This window comes from Pristiophorus japonicus, chromosome 9 (assembly GCF_044704955.1).
Source record: "Pristiophorus japonicus isolate sPriJap1 chromosome 9, sPriJap1.hap1, whole genome shotgun sequence".
Classification (NCBI taxonomy): domain Eukaryota; kingdom Metazoa; phylum Chordata; class Chondrichthyes; family Pristiophoridae; genus Pristiophorus; species Pristiophorus japonicus.
In genome coordinates this window covers 151,421,731-151,446,417 of record NC_091985.1, presented here as the reverse complement: position 1 = coordinate 151,446,417, position 24,687 = coordinate 151,421,731, and the positions used below count along the sequence as shown (strand labels likewise).

General features: G+C 52.1%; 1 protein-coding gene across 1 annotated transcript in view; it reads right to left on the bottom strand.

The window, feature by feature from the left end:
• Positions 1-24,687, bottom strand: part of plg (plasminogen) — a 283,880-nt gene that overhangs the window by 37,648 nt on the left and 221,545 nt on the right. Inside the window, exon 15 of the mRNA XM_070891008.1 lies at positions 17,932-18,028. Coding sequence (XP_070747109.1) covers positions 17,932-18,028 — 97 coding nt within the window. The remainder of the gene's footprint in view (positions 1-17,931; positions 18,029-24,687) is intronic.

Sequence of the window (24,687 nt, the reverse complement as noted above, 5' to 3'; positions counted from 1 at the left end):
CTTCCTTTCCCCTTTATAGTCCCCTGTAAGACAATGAGAGGCAGTAAATGTGCTGAACTGTTGGGACAGAGACCACGGTGGGTATGTTCATGTACTAAAGTCAGGTGGACGACTAGACGTCACTCACAATACCTGCTCTCGAGAGAGGGTCAGTTGTGTAAAAGTGCTAATGAGGCTAGTAGATATAATGGCTGCAGGCGGGGCTTCCCACAGCACAGGGCAGAGGATGGCTGGATCCTGCAGGCAAGTGCCTTTCCAGCAATGCTTGTGACCTCGGAGGAACAGGACTACTTCCCCCAAACCACCATGGCAACCTGCACCCTATCACATGGTCGGACCCACTCCCCATGATTTGAAGCCCCCGATCACCGATCTCCCCCCGGCCCTCGACCGAGCTCTGACTTCCCGACACCTGCTCTGCCCCCGCCCCCGACCACCCCTCAACTCCCACTCACCCCGCCCCCAATCACGACTCTCCCCCACTGTCAACCCCCGACCCCCCCCGATCCCCGCGACCCCCGCTCTCTACCCAACACCCGCTCTCCCCCCCCAACCCGTGTCCTCCCCCCGACCTCTACACTGACCCCCGCTCTCCCCCCCCGACCCCCGCTCTTCCCCCCCCCCCCCCATCCCCTGCTCACCCCCCGCTCTCTCCCCCTGGCCTGCGCTCCCCCCCCTGACCCGCGCTCTCCCCCCCCGGCCCGCGCTCTCACCCCCGACCCCCGCTCTCACCCGCAATCCCTGCTCTCCCCTCGATCTACGCAGTCCCCCTGACCCCCACTCTCCCCCCGACCTCCACCCGACACCCGGTCTCACCCCCAGCCCCCGCACTCCACCCGACCCCCGCTCTCCACCCAACCCCCGCTCTCACCTCCCTGACCCCCGCTCACTCCCCCCGACCCCCGCTCTCTCCCCTGACACCTGCTCTCACCCCGACCTCCGTTCTCTCCTGACCCCCGCACTCCACCCGACCCCCGCTCTCCACCCGACCCCCGCACTCCACCCGACCCCCGCTCTCACCTCCCTGACCCCCGCTCACTCCCCCCGACCCCCGCTCTCTCCCCTGACACCTGCTCTCACCCCGACCTCCGTTCTCTCCCGACCCCGGCTCTCCCCCCCGACCCACGCCCTCTCCCCCCTGATCCCCGCTCTCTCCCCTGACATCCGCTCTCCTCCCGACCTTCCCACCACCCCTCTCTCCCCCCCTGACCTTCCCGCCACCCCGCTCTCCACCCGACCTCCGCTCTCCCCCTCCCCCTGCTCTCCCCTTGATCCCCGCCCTCCCTCTCCCCCCACTCTCCCCCTGACCTTCCCGAACCCCGCTCTCCCCCCGACCCCCGATCCCCGCTCTTCCCCTGACCCCTGTTCACCCCCCACCCCCGCCCCCCCCGCACCTGCTCTCCCACAACCCCCGCTCTCCCCCGAACCCCATTCTCTCCCCGACCCCCGCTATCCCTCCGACCCTCGCTCTCCTCCCACTATCCCCCCGTCACCCGCTCTTGCCCGAACTCCCACTGTCCCCCTACTCTCCCCCCCCCTCCCCTGCTCTCACCCACACCCCCGCTCTCCCCCTGGACTCCCGCTCTCCCCCCGGACTCCCGCTCTCCCCCAAACCCCCGGACTCCCACTCTCCCACCGACCCTCGCTCTCCTCCTGCTCTTCCCCCGTCACCCGCTCTTGCCCGGACTCCCACTGTCCCCCTGCTCTCCCCCCAACTCCCGCTCTCCCCCTCTCCCCTGCTCTCCCCCCGGACTTCTGCTCCCCCCCGCTCTCCCCCCGGACTTCTGCTCCCCCCCCCGGACTCCCGCTCCCCCCAAGGACTCCCGCTCTCCCCCCGGACTCCCGTTCTCCCCCCGGACTCCCGCTCTCACCCCGCTCTCCCCTCAACCCCCGCTCTCCCCCCAACCCCCGCTCTCATCCCCTCTCCCCGCCCTCACCCCCTCCCCCGGCTCTCTCCCCCCAACCCCCGCTCTCTCACCCCCGCTCTCACCCCCAGACTCCCACTCTCTTTCCCCCCCCCCCCCGCTCAGCCACCGCTCTCCCCACGACCTCGCTCTCTCCCCACGACCCCCACTCTCCCCCAAACCCCTACTCTCCCCCTGACCCCCGCTCTCCCCCTGACCCCGGCCCTCCCCCGACCCCCACCCCCCGCTCCCTCCCCGACCCCTGCTCTCACCCCCGGACTCCCGCTCTCCCCCTGACCCCGCTCTCCCCCCGACTTCCCGCCACCCCGCTCTCCCCTCGACCTCTGCTCTTCCCCCGACCCCTGCTTTCCTCCTCCCCCCGCTCTCCCCCTGACCCCCACCCTCCCCCCTCCCCCCCGATCTTCCCGACCCCCCTGCTCTCCCTCCCACCCCCGCTCCTCCTCCCACCACCGCTCTCCCCCCGAACCACGCTCTCCCCAGGACTCCCGCTCTCACCCCGCTCTCCCCCCAGACTCCTCCCCTCCCGTCGGCTCTCACCCCCAACCCCCAACCCCCGCTCTACATAAGAACATAACATAAGAATATAAGAATTAGGAACATGAGTAGGCCATCTAGCCCCTCAACAAGATCATGGCTGATCTGGCCATGGACTCAGCTCCACTTACCCGCCCGCTCCCCATAACCCTTAATTCCCTTATTGGTTAAAAATCTATCTATCTGTGATTTGAATACATTCAATGAGCTAGCCTCAACTGCTTCCTTGGGCAGAGAATTCCACAGATTCACAACCCTCTGGGAGAAGAAATTCCTTCTCAACTCGGTTTTAAATTGGCTCCCTCGTATTTTGAGGCTGTGCCCCCTAGTTCTAGTCTCCCCGACCAGTGGAAACAACCTCTCTGCCTCTATCTTGTCTAATCCTTTCATTATTTTAAATGTTTCTATAAGATCACCCCTCATCCTTCTGAACTCCAATGAGTAAAGACCCAGTCTACTCAATCTATCATCATAAGGTAACCCCACCTCATCTCCGGAATCAGCCTAGTGAATCGTCTCTGTACCCCCTCCAAAACCAGTATATCCTTCCTTAAGTAAGGTGACCAAAACTGCATGCAGTATTCCAGGTGTGGCCTCACCAATACCCTGCACAGTTGCAGCAGGACCTCCCTGCTTTTGTACTCCATCCCTCTCGCAATGAATGCCAACATTCCATTCGTCTTCCTGATTACCTGCTGCACCTGCAAACTAACTTTTTTTTGGGATTCATGCACAAGGAGCTGCCTAAGAAGGGCGATCTCCGCCTCCTTAAGAACTGGCGCCCGGTCTCCCTCCTCAGCACAGACTACAAAATCTTCGCCAGGGCGATGTCTGCTCGCCTTGGTGCCGTGCTGGACCACATGATCCACCCCGACCAGTCCTACACGGTCCCGGGCCGGACAATCCACGATAACATCCATCTGGTCCGGGACCTCATCCATTGTTCCCAGGAGGCTGGTCTGTCGGTCGCCTTCCTATCCTTCGACCAAGAGAAGGCGTTCGACAGGGTGGATCACGACTATCTGCTCGGAACTCTGCGCGCTTTCGGGTTCGGGACGCATTTCGTCGCCCGGATCCGACTTTTGTACGCCGCCGCGGAGTGTCTGATTAAGGTTAACGGGTCCTTGACGGCGCCCCTTCGCTTTAGGAGAGAGGTGCGCCAGGGATGCCCCATGTCCGGCCAGTTATACGCCGTTTGCGTGGAGCCTTTCCTGCGCCTCTTGCGGACGAGGTTGACGGGACTGGCTCTGCAAGGGCCGGGCGTGGAGGTCGTCCTCTCGGCTTACGCCGATGACGTGCTCCTCGCGGTAGAGGATCCCGCTGACCTGCGGAGGATGCGTGAGTGCCAGAAGATTTACTCAGCCGCGTCCTCCGCCAGGATCAACTGGGAGAAATGTTCCGGACTCCTGGTGGGTCAGTGGCGGGTGGACTCCCTGCTGGAGGAGCTCAGGCCTTTTGCCTGGAGCACGACCCATCTCCTCTATCTGGGAGTCTACCTTAGCCCCGACGAGGGAGCCTGGCCGGCGAACTGGCAGGAGCTGGAGGCCAAGGTCGCCGCTCGCCTAGGGCGCTGGACAGGACTGCTCCGAGTGCTGTCCTACAGGGGTCGAGCGCTAGTCATAAACCAGCTGGTGGCCGCAATGCTGTGGTACCGGCTGGTCACTTTGACCCCTCCCCCTGCGTTTGTCGCCAAGATACAGAAGAAGCTGGTGGACTTCTTCTGGAACAACAGGAAGCACTGGGTCTCTGCCGCGGTCTTGAGTCTCCCGCTTGAGGAGGGCGGTCAGTCGTTGGTGTGCGTCAGCGCCCAGCTCGCGACTTTCCGTCTTCAGACCCTGCAGAGATACCTTTACGTCGAGCCCCCTCCTAGGTGGTGTGCTCTGGCGAGGTATTTCTTCCGCCAGCAGCGCGACCTCAATTATGACACGCAGCTCCTGTTTGTGAACTTGGGGGGTGCCAGGACCGCCCTCCGGGAGCTGCCTGTCTTTTACAGGGAACTCATCAGGGTCTGGAACAAAGTCTCCACCAAGCGCAGCTCTCCGCCGGCTGGAGTGGCGGCCGTCCTGCAGGAACCGCTGCTCGGGAATCCGTACCTCCACGGCCGAGGTTTTATGTGGCGGTCGGAAGAGAGGGCTGTGGCTGGTGAGGTGACCAGGGTCAGGGACCTGCCCGATGGCGGAGGAGCAGGCTGGATGGCGCCAGACATGCTGGCGCGGCGCCTTAATTCTGCCAACGTCCGCCACGCGGCCGATGCCATCGAGTCGCTAAAAACAGCTCTGGGCCCTGACTCCGTTAGGTGCATCGAGGAGGATCAAGCACGTGGGGAGATCCCGTCCGAACTGACCCCCGTCCGGACGGAATTCCTCATCGGCGCCAAACCCCGGATTTGGCCCATCTATATTCGTCCATCCAGAATGACCCTACACTTCCTCCCCACCCCGGCATTGCTGCAGCTAATTGGTTGCAAGGTTTTCACCTTGACCATCCTGCCCGTAAGTTATTCCAATTGTTGGTCACGATCTGCGTGAAGGACCTCCTGATGTCAGTCCTATCGGAGCCCTTTACTAGTTTAAACCTGTTCCCCGGTTTTCAAACCTGTTCCCCTGGTTTTAAGCCTATTCCTCTGGTTTTAAGCCTGCTCCTCTGTTTGTAAACCTGTTTCTCTGTTTTAAGTCTGTTCCCCTGGCTTTAAGCCTGGTCTCTGATTTTAAGCCTGTTCCCTTGGTTTGAAACCTGTTCCTCTGTTTTAAGCCTGTTCCCCGGGTTTTAAGCCTATTCCCCTGGTTTTAAGCCTGTTCCCCTGGTTTTAAGCCTGTTCCCCTGGTTTTAAGCCTGTTCCCCTGGTTTTAAACCTGTTAGAAACATAGAAAATAGGTGCAGGAGTAGGCCATTCGGCCCTTCAAGCCTGCACCGCCATTCAATGAGTTCATGGCTGAACCTGCAACTTCAGTACCCCATTCCTGCTTTCTCGCCGTACCCCTTGATCCTCCTAGTTGTAAGGACTACATCTAACTCCTTTTTGAATATATTTAGTGAATTGGCCTCAACAACTTTCTGTGGTAGAGAATTCCACAGGTTCACCACTCTCTGGGTGAAGAAGTTTCTCCTCATCTCGGTCCTAAATGGCTTACCCCTTATCCTTAGACTGTGACCCCTGGTTCTGGACTTCCCCAATATTGGGAACATTCTTCCTGCATCTAACCTGTCTAAACCCGTTAGAATTTTAAACGTTTCTATGAGATTCCCTCTCATTCTTCTGAACTCCAGTGAATACAAGCCCAGTTGATCCAGTCTTTCACCAAGGCCCTGTACAACTGTAGTAACACCTCCCTGCCCCTGTACTCAAATCCCCTCGCTATGAAGGCCAACATGCCATTTGCTTTCTTAACTGCCTGCTGTACCTGCATGCCAACCTTCAATGACTGATGTACCATGACACCCAGGTCTCGTTGCACCTCCCCTTTTCCTAATCTGTCACCATTCAGATAATAGTCTGTCACTCTGTTTTTACCATCAAAGTGGATAACCTCACATTTATCCACATTATACTTCATCTGCCATGCATTTGCCCACTCACCTAACCTATCCAAGTCACTCTGCAGCCTCATAGCATCCTCCTCGCAGCTCACACTGCCACCCAACTTAGTGTTCCCTGGTTTTAAACCTGTTCCTTGGTTTTAAGCCTGTTCCACTGGTTTTAAGCCTGTTCCCCGGGCTTAAACCTGTTCCTTGGTATTAAGCCTGTTCCCTGGTTTTAAACATGTTCTCCGGGTTTTAAGCCTGTTCCCCAGGTTTTATGCCTGTTCCCCTGGTTTTAAGCCTGTTCCTTGGTTTTAAACCTGTTCCTCTGTTTTAAGCCTGTTCCCCTGGTTTTAAGCCTGTTCCCCGGGTTTTATGCCTGTTCACCTGGTTTTAAACCTGTTCCCCTGGTTTTAAACCTGTTAGAAACATAGAAAATAGGTGCAGGAGTAGGCCATTCGGCCCTTCGAGCCTGCACCGCCATTCAATGAGTTAATGACTGAACATGCAACTTCAGTACCCCATTCCTGCTTTCTCGCCATACCCCTTGATCCCCTTAGTAGTAAGGACTACACCGAACTCCTTTTTGAATATATTTAGTGAATTGACCTCAACAACTTTCTGTGGTAGAGAATTCCACAGGTTCATCACTCTCTGGGTGAAGAAGTTTCTCCTCATCTCGGTCCTAAATGGCTTACCCCTTATCCTTAGATTGTGACCCCTGGTTCTGGACTTCCCCAACATTGGGAACATTCTTCCTGCATCTAACCTTTCTAAACCCGTCAGAATTTTAAACGTTTCTATGAGATCCCCTCTCATTCTTCTGAACTCCAGTGAATACAAGCCCAGTTGATCCAGTCTTTCACCAAGGCCCTGTACAACTGTAGTAACACCTCCCTGCCCCTGTACTCAAATCCCCTCGCTATGAAGGCCAACATGCCATTTGCTTTCTTAACCGCCTGCTGTACTTGCATGCCAACCTTCAATGACTGATGTACCATGACACCCAGGTCTCGTTGCACCTCCCCTTTTCCTAATCTGTCACCATTCAGATAATAGTCTGTCGCTCTGTTTTTACCACCAAAGTGGATAACCTCACACTTATCCACATTATACTTCATCTGCATGCATTTGCCTACTCACCTAACCTATCCAAGTCACTCTGCAGCCTCATAGCATCCTCCTCGCAGCTCACACTGCCACCCAACTTAGTGTTCCCTGGTTTTAAACCTGTTCCTTGGTTTTAAGCCTGTCCCCCAGGTTTTATGCCTGTTCCACTGGTTTTAAGCCTGTTCCCCGGGCTTAAACCTGTTCCTTGGTATTAAGCCTGTTCCCTGGTTTTAAACATGTTCTCCGGGTTTTAAGCCTGTTCCCCTGGTTTCAAGTCTGTTCCCCTGGTTTTAAGCCTGTTCCTTGGTTTTAAACCTGTTCCTCTGTTTTAAGCCTGTTCCCCTGGTTTTAAGCCTGTTCCCCGGGTTTTATGCCTGTTCACCTGGTTTTAAACCTGTTCCCCTGGTTTTAAACCTGTTCCCCGGGTTTTAAGCCTGTTCCCCGGTTTTAAGCCTGTTCCCCGGTTTTAAGCCTGTTCCCCGGTTTTAAGCCTGTTCCCCTGTTTTAAGCCTGTTCCCCTGTTTTAAGCCTGTTCCCCTGGTTTTAAACGTGTTCCCCTTGTTTGTAAGCCTGTTCCCCCAGGTTGTAAGCCTGTTCCCCTGGTGTTTAAGCCTGTACCCCTGGTTTTAAACCTGTTCCCTGGTTTTAAACCTGTTATCCGGGATTTAAGCCTGTTCCCCTGGTTTTAAACCTGTGCCTCTCGTTCTACTCCCATGGTTTAAGTTAAATTATTATTCTGCATTACACTTCCATACAACAACAGCAACAACTTGTACTTATATAGCACCCTTAACGTAATAAAACATCACAAGGTGCTTCACAGGAGCATTATAAAGCAGAACTTGACACCAAGCCACATAAGGAGATAACAGTACGGAACCTGTGGTCCGGATAATGGCCAACTGGCAGCGTTCGCCCTCATTCCACCTTTGAAACTGACTGCAGTTTCGGGATTTGGTGCCTGCGGAAATCCTGAAGTTGCGGCCTGTCAATGACGGATCCCAAACAGGCTGCGCTGCACCCCTCCCCCGCCCACAGAGCCGGAAATCTGTGTAACCACCCAAATCAGGGAAGCTGATGAAAACTTTGGCTCTTGCGCAGTAAATACGCTGTTAAATTCCCCACTAAAAGTTAGATCCAAAGGGATCGGGTGTAACTGGCTCCGCCATTCCTGATCCCCATTTGCCTGATTTTCTTCAGCATTAGCCCCCCCCCCCTATTATCACATCCCTGACCCTCGTTCCACTGCTCTCCAGCCCTACTCCATGATCAATTGTTTCCAGAGTCTATTGTATGTCACTTACTCACTTAATGAGCCTAATAACATTCCCTCCTCTCCCTCTGCCCTTGTAAGTTCCTGCACCCTGCCGCCTTACTCTACTTTAAGTTCATTGATCAGTTTTCCTACCTCACAGCCCCAGGGCAATCACTGTAATTAACATCACTGGAGCAGCCTGGCAGAGGTCAAAGGTTCATGGGACTTATACAACTGACATCGTTGGGAGAAATTTATGGTCTGTAAAGTCCTGCCCCCTCAGTACAGATTCACACGAGGCATGTAATGAAGTCAAGGTCACTCTGGACCTGCACCTTTATTTCACAGCTCTGGATTGCTGCACTTGCCTGAGACCTGTCCTTATATACCTGTCTCTTGCAAGTGCACCCCCGGTGGTGAGGTATGCTGGTGGTTACAGGTCATATCTTATTACAGTCATGTATAGCATGTTAGGATACAGTTATATATAATAATGTAAGATACATGACATGGTCAGTCAATTATTTTGTTCAATAAGAAGGAAGCATACTTTGAATAAAATGTAGCCTTCCTCAACTTCCTTTCCCCTTTATAGTCCCCTGTAAGACAATGAGAGGCAGTAAATGTGCTGAACTGTTGGGACAGAGACCACGGTGGGTATGTTCATGTACTAAAGTCAGGTGGACGACTAGACGTCACTCACAATACCTGCTCTCGAGAGAGGGTCAGTTGTGTAAAAGTGCTAATGAGGCTAGTAGATATAATGGCTGCAGGCGGGGCTTCCCACAGCACAGGGCAGAGGATGGCTGGATCCTGCAGGCAAGTGCCTTTCCAGCAATGCTTGTGACCTCGGAGGAACAGGACTACTTCCCCCAAACCACCATGGCAACCTGCACCCTATCACATGGTCGGACCCACTCCCCATGATTTGAAGCCCCCGATCACCGATCTCCCCCCGGCCCTCGACCGAGCTCTGACTTCCCGACACCTGCTCTGCCCCCGCCCCCGACCACCCCTCAACTCCCACTCACCCCGCCCCCAATCACGACTCTCCCCCACTGTCAACCCCCGACCCCCCCCGATCCCCGCGACCCCCGCTCTCTACCCAACACCCGCTCTCCCCCCCCAACCCGTGTCCTCCCCCCGACCTCTACACTGACCCCCGCTCTCCCCCCCCGACCCCCGCTCTTCCCCCCCCCCCCCCATCCCCTGCTCACCCCCCGCTCTCTCCCCCTGGCCTGCGCTCCCCCCCCTGACCCGCGCTCTCCCCCCCCGGCCCGCGCTCTCACCCCCGACCCCCGCTCTCACCCGCAATCCCTGCTCTCCCCTCGATCTACGCAGTCCCCCTGACCCCCACTCTCCCCCCGACCTCCACCCGACACCCGGTCTCACCCCCAGCCCCCGCACTCCACCCGACCCCCGCTCTCCACCCAACCCCCGCTCTCACCTCCCTGACCCCCGCTCACTCCCCCCGACCCCCGCTCTCTCCCCTGACACCTGCTCTCACCCCGACCTCCGTTCTCTCCTGACCCCCGCACTCCACCCGACCCCCGCTCTCCACCCGACCCCCGCACTCCACCCGACCCCCGCTCTCACCTCCCTGACCCCCGCTCACTCCCCCCGACCCCCGCTCTCTCCCCTGACACCTGCTCTCACCCCGACCTCCGTTCTCTCCCGACCCCGGCTCTCCCCCCCGACCCACGCCCTCTCCCCCCTGATCCCCGCTCTCTCCCCTGACATCCGCTCTCCTCCCGACCTTCCCACCACCCCTCTCTCCCCCCCTGACCTTCCCGCCACCCCGCTCTCCACCCGACCTCCGCTCTCCCCCTCCCCCTGCTCTCCCCTTGATCCCCGCCCTCCCTCTCCCCCCACTCTCCCCCTGACCTTCCCGAACCCCGCTCTCCCCCCGACCCCCGATCCCCGCTCTTCCCCTGACCCCTGTTCACCCCCCACCCCCGCCCCCCCCGCACCTGCTCTCCCACAACCCCCGCTCTCCCCCGAACCCCATTCTCTCCCCGACCCCCGCTATCCCTCCGACCCTCGCTCTCCTCCCACTATCCCCCCGTCACCCGCTCTTGCCCGAACTCCCACTGTCCCCCTACTCTCCCCCCCCCTCCCCTGCTCTCACCCACACCCCCGCTCTCCCCCTGGACTCCCGCTCTCCCCCCGGACTCCCGCTCTCCCCCAAACCCCCGGACTCCCACTCTCCCACCGACCCTCGCTCTCCTCCTGCTCTTCCCCCGTCACCCGCTCTTGCCCGGACTCCCACTGTCCCCCTGCTCTCCCCCCAACTCCCGCTCTCCCCCTCTCCCCTGCTCTCCCCCCGGACTTCTGCTCCCCCCCGCTCTCCCCCCGGACTTCTGCTCCCCCCCCCGGACTCCCGCTCCCCCCAAGGACTCCCGCTCTCCCCCCGGACTCCCGTTCTCCCCCCGGACTCCCGCTCTCACCCCGCTCTCCCCTCAACCCCCGCTCTCCCCCCAACCCCCGCTCTCATCCCCTCTCCCCGCCCTCACCCCCTCCCCCGGCTCTCTCCCCCCAACCCCCGCTCTCTCACCCCCGCTCTCACCCCCGCTCTCACCCCCAGACTCCCACTCTCTTTCCCCCCCCCCCCCGCTCAGCCACCGCTCTCCCCACGACCTCGCTCTCTCCCCACGACCCCCACTCTCCCCCAAACCCCTACTCTCCCCCTGACCCCCGCTCTCCCCCTGACCCCGGCCCTCCCCCGACCCCCACCCCCCGCTCCCTCCCCGACCCCTGCTCTCACCCCCGGACTCCCGCTCTCCCCCTGACCCCGCTCTCCCCCCGACTTCCCGCCACCCCGCTCTCCCCTCGACCTCTGCTCTTCCCCCGACCCCTGCTTTCCTCCTCCCCCCGCTCTCCCCCTGACCCCCACCCTCCCCCCTCCCCCCCGATCTTCCCGACCCCCCTGCTCTCCCTCCCACCCCCGCTCCTCCTCCCACCACCGCTCTCCCCCCGAACCACGCTCTCCCCAGGACTCCCGCTCTCACCCCGCTCTCCCCCCAGACTCCTCCCCTCCCGTCGGCTCTCACCCCCAACCCCCAACCCCCGCTCTACATAAGAACATAACATAAGAATATAAGAATTAGGAACATGAGTAGGCCATCTAGCCCCTCAACAAGATCATGGCTGATCTGGCCATGGACTCAGCTCCACTTACCCGCCCGCTCCCCATAACCCTTAATTCCCTTATTGGTTAAAAATCTATCTATCTGTGATTTGAATACATTCAATGAGCTAGCCTCAACTGCTTCCTTGGGCAGAGAATTCCACAGATTCACAACCCTCTGGGAGAAGAAATTCCTTCTCAACTCGGTTTTAAATTGGCTCCCTCGTATTTTGAGGCTGTGCCCCCTAGTTCTAGTCTCCCCGACCAGTGGAAACAACCTCTCTGCCTCTATCTTGTCTAATCCTTTCATTATTTTAAATGTTTCTATAAGATCACCCCTCATCCTTCTGAACTCCAATGAGTAAAGACCCAGTCTACTCAATCTATCATCATAAGGTAACCCCACCTCATCTCCGGAATCAGCCTAGTGAATCGTCTCTGTACCCCCTCCAAAACCAGTATATCCTTCCTTAAGTAAGGTGACCAAAACTGCATGCAGTATTCCAGGTGTGGCCTCACCAATACCCTGCACAGTTGCAGCAGGACCTCCCTGCTTTTGTACTCCATCCCTCTCGCAATGAATGCCAACATTCCATTCGTCTTCCTGATTACCTGCTGCACCTGCAAACTAACTTTTTTTTGGGATTCATGCACAAGGAGCTGCCTAAGAAGGGCGATCTCCGCCTCCTTAAGAACTGGCGCCCGGTCTCCCTCCTCAGCACAGACTACAAAATCTTCGCCAGGGCGATGTCTGCTCGCCTTGGTGCCGTGCTGGACCACATGATCCACCCCGACCAGTCCTACACGGTCCCGGGCCGGACAATCCACGATAACATCCATCTGGTCCGGGACCTCATCCATTGTTCCCAGGAGGCTGGTCTGTCGGTCGCCTTCCTATCCTTCGACCAAGAGAAGGCGTTCGACAGGGTGGATCACGACTATCTGCTCGGAACTCTGCGCGCTTTCGGGTTCGGGACGCATTTCGTCGCCCGGATCCGACTTTTGTACGCCGCCGCGGAGTGTCTGATTAAGGTTAACGGGTCCTTGACGGCGCCCCTTCGCTTTAGGAGAGAGGTGCGCCAGGGATGCCCCATGTCCGGCCAGTTATACGCCGTTTGCGTGGAGCCTTTCCTGCGCCTCTTGCGGACGAGGTTGACGGGACTGGCTCTGCAAGGGCCGGGCGTGGAGGTCGTCCTCTCGGCTTACGCCGATGACGTGCTCCTCGCGGTAGAGGATCCCGCTGACCTGCGGAGGATGCGTGAGTGCCAGAAGATTTACTCAGCCGCGTCCTCCGCCAGGATCAACTGGGAGAAATGTTCCGGACTCCTGGTGGGTCAGTGGCGGGTGGACTCCCTGCTGGAGGAGCTCAGGCCTTTTGCCTGGAGCACGACCCATCTCCTCTATCTGGGAGTCTACCTTAGCCCCGACGAGGGAGCCTGGCCGGCGAACTGGCAGGAGCTGGAGGCCAAGGTCGCCGCTCGCCTAGGGCGCTGGACAGGACTGCTCCGAGTGCTGTCCTACAGGGGTCGAGCGCTAGTCATAAACCAGCTGGTGGCCGCAATGCTGTGGTACCGGCTGGTCACTTTGACCCCTCCCCCTGCGTTTGTCGCCAAGATACAGAAGAAGCTGGTGGACTTCTTCTGGAACAACAGGAAGCACTGGGTCTCTGCCGCGGTCTTGAGTCTCCCGCTTGAGGAGGGCGGTCAGTCGTTGGTGTGCGTCAGCGCCCAGCTCGCGACTTTCCGTCTTCAGACCCTGCAGAGATACCTTTACGTCGAGCCCCCTCCTAGGTGGTGTGCTCTGGCGAGGTATTTCTTCCGCCAGCAGCGCGACCTCAATTATGACACGCAGCTCCTGTTTGTGAACTTGGGGGGTGCCAGGACCGCCCTCCGGGAGCTGCCTGTCTTTTACAGGGAACTCATCAGGGTCTGGAACAAAGTCTCCACCAAGCGCAGCTCTCCGCCGGCTGGAGTGGCGGCCGTCCTGCAGGAACCGCTGCTCGGGAATCCGTACCTCCACGGCCGAGGTTTTATGTGGCGGTCGGAAGAGAGGGCTGTGGCTGGTGAGGTGACCAGGGTCAGGGACCTGCCCGATGGCGGAGGAGCAGGCTGGATGGCGCCAGACATGCTGGCGCGGCGCCTTAATTCTGCCAACGTCCGCCACGCGGCCGATGCCATCGAGTCGCTAAAAACAGCTCTGGGCCCTGACTCCGTTAGGTGCATCGAGGAGGATCAAGCACGTGGGGAGATCCCGTCCGAACTGACCCCCGTCCGGACGGAATTCCTCATCGGCGCCAAACCCCGGAACCTCCCTCGGGGGCCGGCGCCTCACAACTTGAGCCGCCTCAGGGAAATCCCCGCCGTGCCTTTCAGTTCCGCGCGGAGGGGTTTCCTGTACGGGCTGCTCCTGCACACCCTCAACTTTGCAATCCTCGCCGGCCGTCCGGACACGCCATGGCGTACCATCTTGCCGTCCGGAGGAGGTGGGGGTCCCCGATGGAGGGCACTCTACGCAGGGGTCCTCCCACTATTCATCGGGGACTTGGCCTGGAGGGTGGTGCACGGAGCAGTGCCTTGCAACAAATTTTTAAGCCGGTTCACGGACTCCCAGACCGCCTGCAATTTCTGCGGTCTGGAAGAGTCCGTGTTCCATGTTTTTATGGAATGCACAAGGTTGCAGCCCCTGTTTTATTATTTGAAGGGGCTGCTCCTGAAGTTCTGGCTGCACTTCAGTCCCACTCTCCTGATCTTTGGGCACCCTATGCGGAGGGGAGCGGGTAGGTCCGAGGGCCTCCTCGTAGGACTGCTCCTGGGCACGGCCAAGGGTGCCATCAGCCGGTCCAGGCAGCGGGCGGTCGAGGGGGTCGTTCAACCTGACTGCCTGCCTCTCTTCCGCTCTTACATCCGGTCCAGGGTGTCCTTGGAGATGGAGCACGCAGTGTCCACCGGTACGCTCGCGGCCTTCCGCGAGAGGTGGGCACCGGAGGGACTGGAGTGCATCATCACGCCCGGCAACCAAATTTTAATTTGATTTTACGTTTTAAAGTTTAATTTGTTTTAATTGCCGGTGCTTTTAGTGTCCCCCTCCCCTTTTATAGGGGGCACTGGAAAAAATTTGATTTTAGCGCCCCAAAAAAAAACCAAAAAAAAAGGAAAAAAAAAAAGGGGCCTTGAAAATGTCAGCTGTGTCACCCAGGCGGGTGGCATGGTTTTAATGTTTATGTTTATTTTCAGGTAAACTCAAAAGAGTTTCATGCACAAGGACCCCCAGGTCTCTCTGCACCGCAGCATGTTGTAATTTCTCCCCATTCAAATAATATTCCCTTTTACTGTTTTTTTTTTCCCAAGGTGGATGACCTCACATTTTCCGACATTGTACTCCATCTGCCAAACCTTAGCCCATTCGCTTAACCTATCTAAATCTCTTTGCAGCCTCTCTGTGTCCTCTATACAACCCGCTTTTCCACTAATCTTTGTGTCATCTGCAAATTTTGTTACACTACACTCTGTCCCCTCTTCCAGGTCATCTATGTATATTGTAAACAGTTGTGGTCCCAGCACTGATCCCTGTGGCACACCACTAACCACCGATTTCCAACCCAAAAAGGACCCATTTATCTTGACTCTCTGCTTTCTGTTCGCCAGCCAATTCTCTATCCATGCTAATACATTTCCTCTGACTCCGCGTACCTTTATCTTCTGCAGTAACCTTTTGTGTGGCACCTTATCGAATGCCTTTTGGAAATCTAAATACACCACATCCATCGGTACACCTCTATCCACCATGCTCGTTATATCCTCAAAGAATTCCAGTAAATTAGTTAAACATGATTTCTCCTTCATGAATCCATGTTGCGTCTGCTTGATTGCACTATTCCTATCTAGATGTCCCACTATTTCTTCCTTAATGATAGCTTCAAGCATTTTCCCCACTACAGATGTTAAACTAACCGGCCTATAGTTACCTGCCTTTTGTCTGCCCCCTTTTTTAAACAGAGGCGTTACATTAGCTGCTTTCCAATCCGCTGGTACCTCCCCAGAGTCCAGAGAATTTTGGTAGATTATAACGAATGCATCTGCTATAACTTCCGCCATCTCTTTTAATACCCTGGGATGCATTTCATCAGGACCAGGGGACTTGTCTACCTTGAGTCCCATTAGCCTGTCCAGCACTACCCCCCTAGTGATAGTGATCGTCTCAAGGTCCTCCCTCCCCACATTCCCGTGACCAGCAATTTTTGGCATGGTTTTTGTGCCTTCCACTGTAAAGACCGAAGCAAAATAATTGTTTAAGGTCTCAGCCATTTCCACATTTCCCATTATTAAATCCCCCTTCTCATCTTCTAAAGGACCAACATTTATTTTAGTCACTCTTTTCCGTTTTATATATCGGTAAAAGCTTTTACTATCTGTTTTTATGTTTTGCGCAAGTTTACTTTCGTAATCTATCTTTCCTTTCTTTATTGCTTTCTTAGTCATTCTTTTCTGTCATTTAAAATTTTCCCAATCTTCTAGTTTCCCACTAACCTTGGCCACCTTATACGCATTGGTTTTTAATTTGATACTCTCCTTTATTTCCTTGGTTATCCACGGCTGGTTATCCCTTCTCTTACCGCTCTTCTTTTTCACTGGTCTCACCCCGACCCTCGCACTCCCCCAGACTCCCACTCTCACCCTGCTCTCTCCCCAGACTCCCACTCTCACCCCGCTCTCCCCCCGACCCCTGCTCTCCCCCCGGATTTCCGCTCTCTCCTTGGACTCCCACTCTCCCTCCGCTCTCCCCCTGACCCCCGCTCTCCCGTCGACCCTTGCTCTCTCCACTCGACCCTTGCTCTCCCCCCCCCCCATCCCTGTCCTCCCCTCGACCTTCCCGCCCCCTGCTCTCCCCCCAACCCCGCCCTCCACCCGACCCACGCTCTCCACCCGACTCCCACTCTCACCCCGCTCTCCCCGCAACCCCCGCTCTCCCTCCAGACTCCCACTCTGCCCTCCGTCTCGCACTCTCCCCCTGATGACCCCCGCTCTCCCCTCAACCCCTGCTCTCCCCCCATCCCCGTCCTTCCCCTGACCTTTCCGCTCCCTGCTCTCCCCACACCCCCGCCCTCCCCCCATCCCCGCTCGCCCCCCGACCCTTGTTCTCCCCCTGACCTTCCTGCCCCCCGCTCTCCCCCCCACCCCCCGCTCTCCCTCCCACCCCCCGCTCTCCCTCCCACCCCGCTCTCCCCCCGACCCCCGCTCTCCCTCCCACCCCCGCTTTCCCCGACCCCCGTTCTCCCCCCGACCTTCCTGCCCCCTATTCTTCCCCACAACCGCGCCTTCCCCCGACCTTCCCGCCATCCCGCTCTCCCAACCCGCGCTCCCATCCCCTTACCTGCTCTCCCCCAACCGTCGCTCTCCCCTGAGCCCCGTTCTCTCCCGACCCCACTCTCCCCCCGACCTTCCAGTCCACCGCTCTTCCCCCGACCCCTGCTCTCCCCCCGATCTTCCTGTCCCGCGCTCTCCCCTCCCCGACCCGCGATCTCCCCCTGACCCGTGTTCTCCCCCGTTTTCCCCCGACCTGCGCTCCCCCCCGACCTGCGTTCTCCTCCTGCTCTCCCCCCGACCCCCACTCTCCCCTGACCCCTGCTCTCCCCCCCCATCTCCCCCGACCTCCAGCTCTCACCCCCTCATCTCTCCCGACCTCCCGCTCTCACCCCCTCATCTCTCCCGACCTCCAGCTATCACGCCCCCCATCTCCCCCGACCTCCATCTCTCACCCCCTCATCTCTCCCGACCTCCAGCTATCATGCCCCCCATCTCCCCCGACCTCCATCTCTCACCCCCTCATCTCTCCCGACCTCCCGCTCTCACCCCCTCATCTCTCCCGACCTCCAGCTATCACGCCCCCCATCTCCCCCGACCTCCATCTCTCACCTTCCCATCTCCCCCGACCTCTCGCTCTCACCCCCCTTTACCGATCCTCAACCTCCCCATCTACCCTGTGATCCATTCCCCGCCCCGCCTGATCTCTCTCTCTCTGTCCGCTCCTGGACTGTGACCTTCCTTCTTGGGACTCCCCGCCCGACAGCCAGCCTCTCCAAAGGCCGTTAAATTGGACAGAGCCGCCGGACCGCTGGTATTCACGAGTATCCCGTGCATTACATAACCAGAGGCACCCGCCCCCCCCCCCCCACAGTAACTATGGGGTCAGAGTGAATGGAGAAGGACAGTTCCAGGCCTCTTGTCTCTGAGCTGTGCGATAGGCTGAGCTACAGGTCCCACAATGGGAGTGAGCAGGAATCGATCGATCGCCCTTACACCAATTGCAATGCAGGGGGAAGTATGTGGCATATATCACACTCTGCAACCTGTGACTGTTGCAATACCTCAGCAAAGGGAACAGTGTCACCAGAGACATGTTGTCAAGGTTAACGAACGTCACGCATGAAGTGTACACACAGCTAATGCAGAAGTAGAATTTACCGCAGGAGGGAATTTGATCGCAGTAATCGTATTTTTTTTTGGGATCCGTCGTGTAACACCATGGGCCATTGAGATCGCCATCTGGATTTCTGCAATACTACAGTTAAACAAGGGGTATTAGACCAACAAATCAACCTGCATTTATATCTATCGTGCATTTAATGCAGCAAAAACATCCTAAGTTGCCTCACAGGAGTGCAATCAGACACAATTTGATACCGAGCCACTTTAGGAGAAATTAGGGCAGAAGACAAAAAGTTGGGTCAAAGAGGTAGGTTTTCAGGGGAATGAGGAAAGAGAGGATGTGGAGCGGTTTAGGGAGGGAGTTCCAGAGCTTGGGGCCCAGGCAACTGCGTCATTTATAACCAACCTGGACAGCTTGTGGGAACAATTGACAGACGGCAGGAGATCAGAATTTATACTTTGTTATGCAAAGATTTAAATCACCAGGCAATTCTATTGCAGTTTACCATATTCTTCACTTCACCATTCACACCAATTTCTTCTGGTCGGTCCCACAAGTAAGTCTTTGCTCGTTGATTTTGAACATGTCCTGCTTTATCATTCCATGTAAGGGTGAGAGTGGGTCAGTAGGTGACAAGAAGCAAAGATGAATCAGTTATTGTTTGCAAGTCAGTAAATGTAGTGCACATGTTACTGAAATTAATGAATTCCACCCCAGCTTTCACTTCTTTTAAGGTGCCTTTGAATTTGATGAGATGAGATCACATTATGCCTCTGGAGTAGAAATGTAGGATCGTAAGAAATTACTGAAATAGTTACCGTGGTCAAGCATTCAATAGAAAAGTAAGTCAAAGTAGTCTGAATGACAAAGGTGGGTGTAACACAGGAGGTGAAATCAGACAAGCACAAAACAACTGCAATTGTTTTCGGCACCCGTTATATTCACACTGATAATCGTCCCGTTATATTCACACTAATAATCATCCTGTTATATTCACACCGATAATCATCCCGTTATATTCACACCGATAATCATCCCGTTATATTCACACCGATAATCATCCCGTTATATTCACACCGATAATCATCCCATAATATTCACACCGATAATCATCCCGTTATATTCACACCGATAATCATCCCGTTATATTCACACCGATATTCATCCCCATTATATTCACACCGATAATCACCCCGTTATATTCACACCGATAATCATCCCGTTATATTCACACCGATAATCATCCCGTTATATTCACACTTATAATCAACCCGTTATATTCACACTGATAATCATCCCAGTTATATTCACACCGATAATCATTACCGTTATATTCAAACAGATAATCATCCCGTTATATTCACACTGATAATCATCACATTATATTCACGCCGATAATCATCGCGATATATTCACACCGATAATCATCCCCGTTATATTCGCACTGATAATCATCCCGTTATATTCACACTAATCTCCGTTATATTCACACCGATAATCATCCCGTTATATTCGCACTGATAATCATCCCGTTATATTCACACCGATAATCATCCCGTTATATTCACACCGATAATCGTCCCGTTATATTCACACCGATAATTATCCGTTTATATTCACACCGATAATCATCCCGTTATATTCACACCGATAATCATCCCCATTATATTCACACTGATAATCATCCCGTTATATTCACACTGATAATCATCCCGTTATTTTCACACTAATCTCCGTTATATTCACACCGATAATCATCCCGTTATATTCGCACTGATAATCATTCCGTTATATTCACACCGATAATCATCCGTTATATTCATACTGATAATCATCCCGTTATATTCACACCGAAAATCATCCCGTTATATTCACACCGATAATCATCCCGTTATAATCACACCGATAATCATCCCCATTAGATTCACACTGAAAATCATCCCGTTATATTCACACTGAAAATCATCCCGTTATATTCACACCGATAATCATCCCGTTATATTCACACCGATAATCGTCCTGTTATATTCACACCGATAATTATCCGTTTATATTCACACTGATAATCATCCCCGTTATATTCACACCGATAATCATCCCGTTATATTCACACCGATAATCATCCCCATTATATTCACACCGATAATCATCCCGTTATAATCACACCGATAATCATCCCCATTAGATTCACACTGAAAATCATCCCGTTATATTCACACCGATAATCATCCCGTTATATTCACACCGATAATCATCCCGTTATATTCACACATATAATCATCCCGTTATATTCACACTAATAATCATCCTGTTATATTCACACCGATAATCATCCTGTTATATTCACACCGATAATCATCCCGTTATTTTCCCAATTATCATCATCCGTTATATTCACACTGAAAATAATCCATTATATTCACACTGAAAATCATCCATTACATTCACACTTACAATCATCCCGTTATATTCACACCAATAATCATCCCCGTTATATTCACACTGAAAATCATCCCGTTATATTCACACCGATAATCATCCATTATATTCACACCGATAGTCATCCCGTTATATTCACACCGATAATCATAACGCTATATTCACACCGATAATCATACCGTTATATTCACACCGATAATCATCCCCGTTATATTCACACCGATAATCATCCCGTTATATTCACACTGATAATCATCCCCGTTTTTTTCACACTGATAATCATCCCGTTATATTCACACTGATAATCATCCCGTTATATTCACATCGATAATCATCCGTTATATTCACACCGATAATCATCCCGTTATATTCACACCGATAATCATCCCGTTATATTCACACATATAATCATCGCGTTATATTCACACCGATAATAATCCCGTTATATTCACACCGATAATCATCCCGTTATATTCACACCGATAATCATCCCGTTATATTCACAACGATAATCATCCCTGTTATATTCACACTGATAATCATCCCATTATATTCACACCGATAATCGTCCCGTTATATTCACACCGATAATCGTCCCGTTATATTCACACCGATAATCATCCCGTTATTTTCCCACTTATCATCATCCGTTATATTCACACTGATAATCATCCCAGTTATATTCACACCGATAATCATTCCCGTTATATTCACACAGATAATCATCCCGTTATATTCACACCGATAATCATCCCGTTATTTTCCCACTGATCATCCGTTATATTCACACTGATAATCATCACATTATATTCACGCCGATAATCATCGCGTTATATTCACACCGATAATCATCCCCGTTATATTCGCACTGATAATCATCCCGTTATATTCACACTAATCTCCGTTATATTCACACCGATAATCATCCCGTTATATTCGCACTGATAATCATCCCGTTATATTCACACCGATAATCATCCCGTTATATTCACACCGAAAATCATCCCGTTATATTCACACCGATAATCATCCCGTTATATTCACACCGATAATCATCCCCGTTATATTCAAACCGATAATCATCCGTTATATTCACACTGATAATCATCCGTTATATTCACACTGATAATCATCCGTTATATTCACACCGATAATCGTCCCGTTATATTCACACCGATAATTATCCGTTTATATTCACACCGATAATCATCCCCGTTATATTCACACTGAAAATCATCCATTATATTCACACTGAAAATCATCCATTATATTCACACTGATAATCATCCCGTTATATTCACACCGATAATCATCCCTGTTATATTCACACTGAAAATCATCCCGTTATATTCACACCGATAATCATCCCGTTATATTCACACCGATAATCATCCCCGTTATATTCACACCGATAATCATCCCCGTTATATTCACACCGATAATCATCCCGTTATATTCACACCGATAATCATCCCCATTATATTCACACTGATAATCATCCCGTTATTTTCACACTAATCTCCGTTATATTCACACCGATAATCATCCCGTTATATTCGCACTGATAATCATTCCGTTATATTCACACCGATAATCATCCGTTATATTCATACTGATAATCATCCCGTTATATTCACACCGAAAATCATCCCGTTATATTCACACCGATAATCATCCCGTTATAATCACACCGATAATCATCCCCATTAGATTCACACTGAAAATCATCCCGTTATATTCACACTGAAAATCATCCATTATATTCACACATATAATCATCCCGTTATATTCACACTAATAATCATCCTGTTATATTCACACCGATAATCATCCTGTTATATTCACACCGATAATCATCCCGTTATATTCACACAGATAATCATCCCGTTATATTCACACCGATAATCATCCCGCTATTTTCCCACTGATCATCCGTTATATTCACACTGATAATCATCACATTATATTCACGCCGATAATCATCGCATTATATTCACATAGATAATCATCGCGTTATATTCACACCGATAATCATCCCGTTATATTCACACCAATAATCATCCCCATTATATTCACACTGATAATCATCCCGTTATATTCACACCGATAATCATCCCCGTTATATTCACACCGATAATCATCCCCGTTATATTCGCACTGATAATCATCCCGTTATATTCACACTAATCTCCGTTATATTCACACCGATAATCATCCCGTTATATTCGCACTGATAATCATCCCGTTATATTCACACCGATAATCATCCCCGTTACATTCACACCAATAATCATCCCGTTATTTTCCGACATATCATCATCCGGTTATATTCACACTGATAATCATCCCGTTATATTCACACCGAAAATCATCCCGTTATATTCACACCGATAATCATCCCGTTATATTCACAACGATAATCATCCCCGTTATATTCACACCGATAATCATCCGTTATATTCACACTGATAATCATCCCGTTATATTCACACTAATCTCCGTTATATTCACACCGATAATCATCCCGTTATATTCGCACTGATAATCATCCCGTTATATTCACACCGATAATCATCCCGTTATATTCACACCGATAATCGTCCCGTTATATTCACACCGATAATTATCCGTTTATATTCACACCGATAATCATCCCGTTATATTCACACCGATAATCATCCCCATTATATTCACACTGATAATCATCCCGTTATATTCACACTGATAATCATCCCGTTATTTTCACACTAATCTCCGTTATATTCACACCGATAATCATCCCGTTATATTCGCACTGATAATCATTCCGTTATATTCACACCGATAATCATCCGTTATATTCATACTGATAATCATCCCGTTATATTCACACCGAAAATCATCCCGTTATATTCACACCGATAATCATCCCGTTATAATCACACCGATAATCATCCCCATTAGATTCACACTGAAAATCATCCCGTTATATTCACACTGAAAATCATCCCGTTATATTCACACCGATAATCATCCCGTTATATTCACACCGATAATCGTCCTGTTATATTCACACCGATAATTATCCGTTTATATTCACACTGATAATCATCCCCGTTATATTCACACCGATAATCATCCCGTTATATTCACACCGATAATCATCCCCATTATATTCACACCGATAATCATCCCGTTATAATCACACCGATAATCATCCCCATTAGATTCACACTGAAAATCATCCCGTTATATTCACACCGATAATCATCCCGTTATATTCACACCGATAATCATCCCGTTATATTCACACATATAATCATCCCGTTATATTCACACTAATAATCATCCTGTTATATTCACACCGATAATCATCCTGTTATATTCACACCGATAATCATCCCGTTATTTTCCCAATTATCATCATCCGTTATATTCACACTGAAAATAATCCATTATATTCACACTGAAAATCATCCATTACATTCACACTTACAATCATCCCGTTATATTCACACCAATAATCATCCCCGTTATATTCACACTGAAAATCATCCCGTTATATTCACACCGATAATCATCCATTATATTCACACCGATAGTCATCCCGTTATATTCACACCGATAATCATAACGCTATATTCACACCGATAATCATACCGTTATATTCACACCGATAATCATCCCCGTTATATTCACACCGATAATCATCCCGTTATATTCACACTGATAATCATCCCCGTTTTTTTCACACTGATAATCATCCCGTTATATTCACACTGATAATCATCCCGTTATATTCACATCGATAATCATCCGTTATATTCACACCGATAATCATCCCGTTATATTCACACCGATAATCATCCCGTTATATTCACACATATAATCATCGCGTTATATTCACACCGATAATAATCCCGTTATATTCACACCGATAATCATCCCGTTATATTCACACCGATAATCATCCCGTTATATTCACAACGATAATCATCCCTGTTATATTCACACTGATAATCATCCCATTATATTCACACCGATAATCGTCCCGTTATATTCACACCGATAATCGTCCCGTTATATTCACACCGATAATCATCCCGTTATTTTCCCACTTATCATCATCCGTTATATTCACACTGATAATCATCCCAGTTATATTCACACCGATAATCATTCCCGTTATATTCACACAGATAATCATCCCGTTATATTCACACCGATAATCATCCCGTTATTTTCCCACTGATCATCCGTTATATTCACACTGATAATCATCACATTATATTCACGCCGATAATCATCGCGTTATATTCACACCGATAATCATCCCCGTTATATTCGCACTGATAATCATCCCGTTATATTCA